We start from the raw sequence: 10,428 nt of genomic DNA on the forward strand, positions 1-10,428 counted from the left end.
CCTACAAAAATTGTTTAATCTGCCTGACCACTTTATGGATTGTTTGCAAAGTTTAAATAAAGTCTCGTATGCACCAATATGTTGCTGTGCCAGAAATGCTGGGCCCTTAGGTTGGCTTATTGTGTTCCATTTTTTACTGTGTCAGTGCATATTGGCAAAGTAAATCAACTACTTCAAAAGGAAATTAATTTGCTTCCTGCCTTTATATGTTTGGTTCCCATGTTGGGGAGGAGGAAGGAGTTTCAAAAGTCACAAGGAATAGAAATAGAATTAAGATGCAGTAAAATACCTATCTGCCTGAGCTTCTTATTGTACAAGGGTCAAAAGTGTCCCAAGATGTCCTGTTGCAGGGAATGGGGTGCTCTGGGCTTGCTGCTAGAGGGAACTTGGTCCAGACAGGGTGATTTGGCACTCACCTGAGTGCTGTGTCACCAGGCAGCCCTGTCCTGGTTGGACTGGGGAGAGCCTGGCATGTGGCTGGGTTTGAGCGCTGGGGCTGCCCAGGAGGTGCTCTGTGTGGGAGCAGCTTTCCTATGCCAATGAGTTGCTGTCCACCCTCACTTCCTCCCAGGGCTGCTCAGACTGCATGTGTGGTCTTTATCATCCCCATGCAGCTCATCACACTGATCTCCTCCGCAGAACCACGCAAGGTCTGCCTCCCTTCTCCCAGCTCCTGTCCAAAAGACAGTTCTGCCTGCTCTGAAAGCTGCCTGGTGAAGGAGGACCTGGTGATGCTGGTCAGCAGTGGCTGAATATGAGTCAGGTGGGCAAGAAGGCAAATGGCACCTGGCCTGTACCAGCCACAGTGTGGCTAGCAGGACCAGGGCAGTGACCATCCCTGTGTGCTGGGCACTGCTGAGGCCCCACCTCAAATCCTGGAGTGACCCCTTACTCCAAGAAAAGACAGTGAGGTGCTGCACTGTGTCCAGAGAAGGGGGCAGGAGAGCTGGGGAAAGGTCTGGAGCACCAGGAGCAGCTGGGGGGGCTCAGCCTGGAGAAAAAGAGGTTCAGGGGGGACCTTCTGGATCTCCACAACTCCCTGACAGGAAGATGCAGCCAGGAGGGGGTTGGGCTCTGCTCCCAGGGAACAAGGGACAGGACGAGATGAAATGGCCTCAAGGTGTGCCAGGAGAGGTTTAGGCTGGATATTGGGAAAATTTCTTCATGGAAAATGTTGTCAGGCATTGGAACAGGCTGCCAAGACACTGGTGGAGGCACCATCCCTTGAAGTGTTCAAACAATGTATGGATGACTTAAGGACATGGTTTGGAGGTGGTGCTGGGTTGATGGTTGGACTTGATGATCTTGGAAGTCTGTTCCAATCTTAGTGATTCTGTGATTCTTTGAGGTTTTCTTCTGGCTGTCTGCCCATCAAGTCATGCTCCAAAGGGCTTCAGAATCAATGAAAGTTCCTTGACTGTTACACAGAAGTGTTCAGATGATTCAGGTCACATCCCTAAAATATCGTGGTTATGAGTCCTCCCAGCTGAAATTCCTGGCCAGGCTCATAGCTGTCACTGCAGCATCCTCTCCTTCACTCGTGGCTAACTCAGTTTCCTGTCCCAGCAGAACCTGCTGCTCCTGCGGCTCTAACCAGCCCAGCTACTCCCCTATTCCATGCCCAGGGTTGCCAGCTCCCCCTTGTCTTTCCCTTTCCCACAAAAGTTGGCTGTGCTCCTAGTCCCATTCTTACCTTTCTGCTCTGTCTCACTGAAAATCCCTGCTGCAGTTAAATCTGCACTCACCTGTGTGGCCCCTGCCCTGCTTCCCTCTGGGCCTGCTCTCTCTGTGTGCCTCTGGCCATCCATGTCCTGAGGTCTCACTAATTTCTGGCATACTTGCCACCACCACTTCTGTATTGCTGCTTAAATGGTGGCTTCTGAGTAGGAACGGAGCTTTGTGTGCAGAGTTCTCAGATGGGTCCCTTCCCAAGCTGTCTGTTCCAAAGCAGGTACCATACTCCAAGTCTGGCAGTGGGATTGGCCTGACAGCCCAGACCCTGATAGTCTCTTCCCTGCTCTGCCTGTGCCTTTTCAGTAATATTCTCCAAGTTTTATTTTAAAATAAAATTTAAAAACCCTGAATGAGGCGGTCATCTTTGTGCAGGGAAGAATCTGCAGGCCAGCACACAAAGATCCCACTAAAGATGTGTGGTAACAATTTGGTATCTGTAGGAACCACAGCTTCTTGCTATTCTAAAAAAGGAAAGGAAAGGCTGAAAATAGCATAATCCCAGGAAAATAGAACAATTGCTGTTGCTGAAGTTAAGTATCTAAAATTAACCCACAGTGGAAGCAAGTCAGGACTCCCAAAAGAAGGAAACATTTGGAGGTTGCCTGTGAAACTCTAAAATGCTGTGATTCTCCCAAAGGAACCTGAGGGCTGGATTTGGGACAGATGCTCTTATGGCTTGGCCTTGCTGCAGACCCCAGTGTCCCTGTTTCCTACAGCCCCTGGCACCAGTTACAGAGTCCTGGGTCTGTTTCTGTTGAAGCTCAGTCCAAGACCTGTCAGATGAATATTAAGCCAGGCTTTACTGAGCTGACATCCTGCAGTGCCTACTCCTCACTACTCCAGAGGAGAGCCCAGGAGCTTCTGTATTCGTGACAGCCTTCCCCTATACACATTCTTTAGCTGTTTCTTCCATTTCCCTTGTTAGTTGTTAAACCTAGACTTGACACTCTCTGGTTCCATTGTGGAGAAGGTTTATGTGAGTCAGGCAGGTTCACCCAGACTGTGAGAGTGCAGGCGAGAGCTCCCCAGCTCCTCCTGCCCGCCCTGCACGCTGCCTGTCCCGGGCTGATCCCCTTCTCCCATCCTTCCCGCAGTGGCTGAAGGACCCCGGGCCCCGCAATGAGAAGAGGACGCTGTTCTGTGACATGGTGTGTTTCCTGTTCATCACTCCTCTGGCGGCGATCTCGGGCTGGCTGTGTCTGCGCGGGGCCCAGGACCACTTGCAGTTCAACAGCCGGCTGGAGGCCATCGGACTCATAGCACTCACTATAGCACTTTTCACCATCTACGTCCTTTGGACGCTGGTAAGTGCCAGCTGCTGGGGCCCTGCTCCTGCTCAAACAGGAGCTGGAAGCACTGGCTCACACCTCGTCGGTGCCACCTGCTATTTCTGCCTCTCTGTGTGAGAACACCTTGGGCTCTTCCACTTGAATGTCCATTTAGTTACCTTCATGTGCGAGCTGCTAAAGTTGTTGCTGAGAATGGAAAACCACTTCCTGGTCATCTGCTTTCCAGACTGTCACAGTGTTCCCCAAGTGTTAGGTGCTGGAGCTGGGATGGGGCTGGGGCTGTGTGGGAAGGGCTTGGGGCTGGGTCAGGCAGTGGCCCATCTGTGGTACAAGAAGAAATACAAACTTGGTACCTGGGCAGTGCAGGGGAAAAATAAAATCTGGAACACGTTTGACTCCTAAATAATTTACCATTGTGTCCCCCTGTGCTTTTGCTGCTCAGCACAGACTGGCCTTGCCCAGCCAGGGCAGACTGGCCTTGGGGATCTCTGGCCACAACTAAGCAAATTCCTACACAGTATTTTTAAGGTGTGGGTAACACAGGTGTGTGCAAGGAGCTCTCTGGCCGTGGGGAAATCCGTGGCTTCTCTGATGCTGGGTTGTGTGATCGGCCCTGAGTCAAGGCTTGGTAGCCAGGCTGCCCTGGCCCACTGCTGCATGGGGGGCACTGGGGATTGCCAGGAACCTGCACTTGAGCCAATCTGGGTATTAACCTGATCTGTGCTGGGAAGGAGCTTCCTGCAGATGTCTTGTTTGGCATATCTGGATGTACTGAATTAGGGGGTGAAGAACTTGTAGCTTGCAGGGAGCTGAGAAGAGCAGGAGAGCGAATGCGGGTTTGGGTGTGGCACAGGCGGAGGCTCAGTGGGGCTGCCCAGCCCCTCCCCGGGACCCCGGGGCTGCTCTCTCCAGGGGCTCCCAGGCCAGGGACTTCCCTCTGTTTTCCATTCACTTTTTTTGCCTTGTGTGCTGGGTGGACTTCTAGGTTTGGATCTTGATTTTGGCTCTCCTATTCCAAGCCCTGTGTGTGCTCGTGCCCTGTCAATGCCCTTTTCCAACTGCTTGCTGGGAAACACCATTTTGGGAAGAGAAGAAGTGCAGTTGATGCAGGAGAAATAGTGGGACCCCAAAAAGCTGGCAGTTCTGTGGGCAATAGAAATTCCCCAGTCCATTTCCCTGCTGTGTCATGTTCCAATTTCTCAGAGTAACCCCTTCCTCTGGGGCTGGAACTCCTTACAACTCTCCCCCACAGACTCAGGAGCCAGGGCAGGATGAGCTGGTGCTGCAGCAGCCCCTGCTCTGGGGGCAAGAGTGCCTGGGGGCAAAACTGGAGCCGCTCCTTGCATGAGAGCCATGGAGGAAAGTCTCCATGCTGCATGTTCCTGCACGAAGCTTGTTTCTGTAGGAAGCCAAGCTAAAATTGGAAACCTTAAGAGGAAGTGTTTCCATCTTCTCCACCTCAGGACTGGAGGAAATGGAAAAATGTTTGTGCAGTAACAAACCCTGACTAAAATGGCCCGAATTCTGCCGTGCTTCACTTTTCCTTGAGCAGAGGGGGACATTAGGTGAAGCCCCTTTATTCATATTCTGCTCATTCAACCCTGGGCTGTGCAGTACAAGGGGCTGATATGTGGGAGGGGGTTCATGGCGGTAATAAGTGTGACGGTTGTGAGGGAGGCTTCGTGAGGAGCAGGAGCCTTCCTTGAGGGTTCCACCATTAGCTCCCCATTCTCTGAAGACTGGGAGATGTGTTTGTCAGCAAACAACCTTATTGCCACAGTCCCTCTGCAACAGGAAGGAGGGGTGTGCACAGATCAATAAGCTCAGTTACCTCAGTGCCACAGTGGCACAGCTTCATTTCTCATAAGATGTGTCATAGACCCATCCAGAAGTAATAGTTTTACTGAGTTTTCCGTGTCAGATACACTTCCTGGTATGTCTTAGTTGTGAGCTAAATGCTTCCTGTGAGAAAGCCTGGTTTAGATCAGTGGCTGACTGGATTCGGTGTTTAAGCCGAGCTCGAAGCTCCCCTTGCAGGGCTGCTCTGAAACTGCAGGGGCCAGCTCCTGCCTCTGCTGGGCTGCTCCAGGTCCCTGCAGCCTTTGCATCCTCCTGTCTCGCTCTGCGTGAACAAGTCTCCCAGGCCACGTTGTTGTCAGAAAAAAATGAGTCCAGCTGCTGTCCTGTTGTTGCAGACCAAGGAGGGAAGGTTTTTGCACAGGGCAAAGAAGTTCCCCTGGGATCTGTGAGATGGGAGGAGGCTGGTTGGATTCAGACCCTTGTTTTGCCCCCCCAGAGTGCTGGCTGCAGCCTGGGGCTGGATGACAGGGTGAGTTGCAGCTCATCCTCACCACGCTTCACCAGCCCCGACCTAAACCCAGCTCAGCAATCCCCGTCCCACTCTGCTGGTGCTGCCCAGAAGGCCCCTTTGGCTGTGCCCTGCTCAGCCTGGTGTCACCAGGAAGGGATTGATTGCTGGTCAGAGGCTGGGGACATGTGTCGGGGTCAGTGCTGTCTCCCTTGCCTCAGGATAAGGGATCCCCCGAGGCGCAGGGGTGCTGGCATCTGGCTGTCCCTGTGGCACGAGTGGCGGGGGTCGCTGACAGAGCGCTGCGTTCTCGCCCGCCAGGTCTCGTTCCGCTACCACTGCCAGCTGTACTCGGAGTGGCGAAGGACCAACCAGAAAGTCCGCTTGATGATCCCAGCCTCGCGGAGCCCTCACCCTGTGCCCCACTCCCTCCTCTCCGCCAAGCTCATGAAGAAGACCGCAGATGAGACCACCGTCTGAGCCGTCCCGCGGCCGGCCGAGGTGGAGGGTCGAGTGTCCCCGCAGGCCCAGGAAACACGGCAGCTGTGGGGGCACTGGAAAACAATCATCCCACCCAAAGGGACTCTGCGCTCAGCACGTGCTTTAGACCTTGGCAAAGAGACACATAATCAATATCTGTGTGTGAAATGGCCCAAAAGAGCCTGATGGCAGAAAATGCCTGTCTGCAGGGACACTTTCCTATAACTAAATACCATACGTGGAAAACATCTCCCTCTCTCTCTATATATATATATCTATATATAATATTATTTTTTAATGGCCATGCATATTGTGTTTCAGTCCTTTTGTGTTGATGTTCTAAGCTTCAGGATAGAAGCTGGCAGCCTGATCTCATTCAGAGGTTAAATCAATGCCTTTTCTCCAAATGACCATATGAAGAACACTTTTCATCAACCATTCTTGAAAGTCCCCTTCTCCTTTGCACTAAATTGGTTTTGATATACTGCAACAGCCTTCCCGTTACTCTTTGGTCTCTTTTGTGGTGTTCTGTCCTTTCTAGAAAGTTGAGTGTTTTTAATAATTATAATCCCAGAAGGAGTAAAATGACGTAATACGGAATGGAGACATTTTGTATTGTAAAGTACTGTAATTTTGAGAATTTCAAAATCAGTTTCAGAATGAGAGAATCTTTTCCGGTGCAGACATGATCTCACAAAATGTTTTCCTGAGATCCTGGCTCATCCCCAGGACTTGGATGCACTCAGCCCTTGGTCTGTCTGGCAAAGGTAGATGGTGGATCCGAGGGTGGGGAATGATGGCTCCATATTTGCTAAACCCACCATTGCCTTTTGCTTTGAAAAGATTGAGAAAGGAGCTTTCCTGACCCCAGAAGGTGGGAGTTGGAGTCTCTGTTTGCTGATGTCCCTTCACCACCTTGAGGCTGGACCTCTTGTAGCATCAGTTCCACACGTACCTTAGGGGACAGGCCATGCCCTGCGGCGCTGGCAGGACACAGGTGCTCTTGGCTGTCTCTGCGCTTTATTTGCACATTCCAGAGGAGCTGCTGGGGTTGGGTTCATCCCTGGTAGCGCTGCCTGCCTGTTGTATTCTCCAGTGAACCCAGCCCCCAGTTTGCTGGCTCCCAGAGAACAGGCTCTGGGTCCCTTGTCCTGTGGGGCTGGTGTTCCTCCTCCTTTCACCTGCATTTCCAGCACATGCAGCTCTAAAAAACCCTCTGTTTCGGCGTGCCCCCTTTGCCAAGAGTCTCCCTGGTTTGGCTTTGGTCCTTGCTTCTGCCACCTCCTCACCCTGCCAGACGGTGTGTGTGCCTGGTGCCGAGCTTTCCTGAGCCTCCCAAGTGGCGCGGGCTATGCCCTGCTGGGTGCTCCAGAGGTGTGTGCAGCTGCTCAGCTGGAGCCTGGGCTCTGGCTTCATGGTGGTGAGTGTAGAGAGCAGGCAGGAGGCAGGCTCTGAGGGGCCTGTGTCCTTGCAAAGGGTGGTGGTGGTGGTGGTCATACGCTATGTCCCTCTGCCCCTTCGCTGAAAGCAAGTGGATCAGTGCAATGCCCTGCGAGATGGAGATCTGTAATTTCCTGAATTCAAAGCACCATGTGCACTTCTTCCTTCTCCTCATCTCCAGCTGCAAAGCAGGATGTGTTTCCTTATGTGTTCCCTCACCCTGGGCTGGAAGTTGCCGGTGGCATGAGCAGCAGGGACCAGTGTGCCATCTTGCCCAACAGGATTGCTCCAGCCCTGGGCCCTGGTCTCTGTCTGCTGGTCTCTGTCTGCTCTCCTCCACCTCCTCTCCCAGAGTTCCGGTGCAGCGTGGGGATACCCCGGCACATCTTGTAGCAGCCTCTCTGTGCCCTGAGGGCTGCTCTGAACTGTTCTCTCTTCCAAGCATGAGGGGCTGGTGTGACCACGGGGTGAATGTCCTCTGCTACAGCCAGGCTGCACATCTCTGCTCCCCCTCTCAGCCAGCCCCCCGACTGTCCCTTCTGCCACATACCCCTGGGTATCTGCCCTTTTCCCAGTCATGCAGGGATTACTCTGCCCCTGGTACTCTTGGTGGAGAGTCTGCTGCAGCCCAGCTCCAGTCACAGTCCCTGCTTCAGTCCCATGCAGGTGCTCCCCGCTTTGCACACCCCTTCCGTGGCAGCAGGCTCTGCACCACTGCTCTGTGCCTTGTCCTGGGTGCCCCTTCCTTCAGCCCCTTCCCAACAACCCCCTTGTCACCAGGACATCACCAGTGAAGAAAAATGGGGGGGGGGGGGTTTAACCTTCCCAGTCCTGGCTGCCTCCCAGGAGCTTGGCTCCACAATGCACCAAGTTCTGGCAGGTGATGAGGGATGCTCTCTCCCACAGCACGTTCCCAGGGTAAGGACTCAATGGAGCCAGTGTTCCAGTTAGGAAACCCACTGTCAATCCAAATATGCAACTGTGAAAGCCAGAAGCCCCTGGCTGGGGCAGTGGGGGCCCGGCTCTGTGCTGCTGTGTGGCCACGGCAACACTCAGCATCCTTGGCTTTATTGTCATTGCCAATAATTGGAGTTGTTGCATGTGCCCCTGCAAGACCCAAGAGTGACTCTTTGAGTCTTGTCCTCCTTCCCAGAGGAGATGTTCAGCTCGTGGATGCGGGCAGTCGGTGTCTGACCCACCACGTTCCAGTGTGTTCTGGGGAAATGGGCTGTGCAATGATGTAAATAAAAGTGAGACAAACTTTGGGCTGTTGTGTTGTTACTGGAGGGGGCCAGGGCTGCAGAACCCAGGCTGCCTACCTGAGAGCACCCCCGGTACTGCCTGCCCAGGGCAGCTGCCCTGACCAGACCCCAGAGCCCTAGCAGAAGGTTTCAAAGTTGGACAAAACTCAGGGCTTTTGTCATTTCTGGGCAGTTTCTTTGTCAGTGCATAGAAGCCTGCCTGGCGTGGGCCAAGCAGGGCAGTGATGTTTGGGCCAAGTTGAGTCCTTTGGCCCCTGGTTGGGCCAGGGGTGTGTATAGGGCTGCACAGAGCGACCCTGGTGCTGCCCATGATGCTGCCCCGCAGAGGCTCCTGGTGCTGCCCCTGTGAGTTGCCTGACCCGGGCCTGCCCACAGCCCTCCAGCCCCGTCCCTCACTCCGGGGCCGTGGGAGACACTGGACACGTCTGCGAGCCCATGCTCTCGCCTGGTGGCCCTGGTGGGGTCATGGTGGGGTGTGTCCAAGCTGTGTCCAACTGTGTCCAAGCTGTGTCCAGGCTGTGCCCGACTGTGTCCCAGATGTGTCCAACAGTGTCCAAGGTGTGTCCAACTGTGTCTGAGCTGTGTCCAAGTTGTGTCTGACTGTGTCTGAGCTGTTTCACAGCTGGGTCCAAGTTGTGTCTGTGTTTGTGCTGTCCAGGCTGTGTCAGAGCTGTGCCTGAGCTGTGCCCAAGTGTGCAAGAGCTGCTGGCAGCTGCAGGGCAGGAGCCTTGCTCCGAGTGCTCGCTACCAGCTGGCTCCGAGAGCCATCCAGGGCCAGCACCATGGCAGGGGCTGCAGGGCAGTGTGGGCAGGATGCCTGCCCAGAGCTGGGCCTGGAACCTCTTGGGCAAGGACTTGGACAGCCATCAGTCCCCGTTCTGTGGGGCAGTGAGGAGCCCCAACATCCCCTGCAGCCTTGGCCCCTGGCCCTGGGGCAAATCCCTGTGTTGCAAATCTGGCCACTCTTGGAGCGGAGGGTTGGAAATTGTGAAACTGCCCGTTTAAAGTGCCCCTCAAAGCACTGCAACACCAATGTTGGATGCATTTCTGAGGTGCTGGACAAGGCTTTAGCAAGCAAGACCTTGGATGAGTTTCCTGGCCAAGCTGTCAAATCAAGGGTTTTCTGGGCTTGTTCATATTAAAAGAAAAAAAAACGTTTAGAAAAATAGAGTGCCATGGTTGGCTCAGCCAGTCCTTTAAAACAAAACTGTGATGCCACACAGCAATCTGACAGGGTGGGGGGAGAGAAAAAGTGGCATCTGCAACAGCAAGAGCAGCATAAAAGGAACAGAAGTCCCAGAGAAAGGGCTCACGGGGGAAAAAGAAACACAGTTTAATGGGAAGGGCGTTCAGTCACAGCTGCTTGGCTGACGTGCCAAATCCAGGCAGGCTTTGGTTTGGAGCACGTCTGACAGACCAGGGCTCAGGAGAGCATGTTCGTTGAGGTGCCTCCACTGCCCATCACTGCAGCCTTTTTCCTTGGGAACAGGAGGGTCCCAGGGGCCTGATCACACCCTGCTCTGGACTGAGGGCTTTGGGAGCTTGGGAGTTGCCCTGTGGCCTCTGTGTCCAGGCAGCAGCTGAGGAGGCAGCAGGCCACTGCCATGATGTGCTGTCTGTGCCCATGCTTGGCATGGGACAAACCTCCCGGCCGCAGTTGTCTCCCCAAAACCACTCAGAGCCCATGAGGGTCCAGCCTTGCTCAAGGACCACAGCGTTCCTTAAGCCTTCTACACATTGTAGCACCGGCATTCAGAGACCTCTAGCACATGATAGCTGAATTTAAACTCCCCTGAGTCTTTGTAGTGCAATTCTACATGAAATTGTGTATTTCTCACACAAATGCTGCAATTATGCAACTCAGCTCCCAAAGAGCTGGGGTTTTTTTAATTTAATTTTTGGGGGGCACATCAAA

General features: G+C 53.6%; 1 protein-coding gene across 3 annotated transcripts in view; it reads left to right on the forward strand.

Moving 5' to 3' along the window:
* The window catches only part of MARCH2 (membrane associated ring-CH-type finger 2), a 31,178-nt gene extending 22,662 nt beyond the window's left edge, over window positions 1-8,516 (forward strand). For all 3 annotated transcript variants that reach the window (XM_017739559.1, XM_017739548.1, XM_008639275.2), the window contains 2 exons: window positions 2,829-3,038; window positions 5,653-8,516. In XM_017739559.1, coding sequence (XP_017595048.1) covers window positions 2,829-3,038; window positions 5,653-5,811 — 369 coding nt within the window. In that variant the 3' untranslated portion in view covers window positions 5,812-8,516. The remainder of the gene's footprint in view (window positions 1-2,828; window positions 3,039-5,652) is intronic.
* Window positions 8,517-10,428: the final 1,912 nt, after the last annotated feature.

Source organism: Corvus brachyrhynchos, unplaced genomic scaffold (assembly GCF_000691975.1).
Source record: "Corvus brachyrhynchos isolate BGI_N302 unplaced genomic scaffold, ASM69197v1 scaffold130, whole genome shotgun sequence".
In the NCBI taxonomy this organism is placed as follows: domain Eukaryota; kingdom Metazoa; phylum Chordata; class Aves; order Passeriformes; family Corvidae; genus Corvus; species Corvus brachyrhynchos.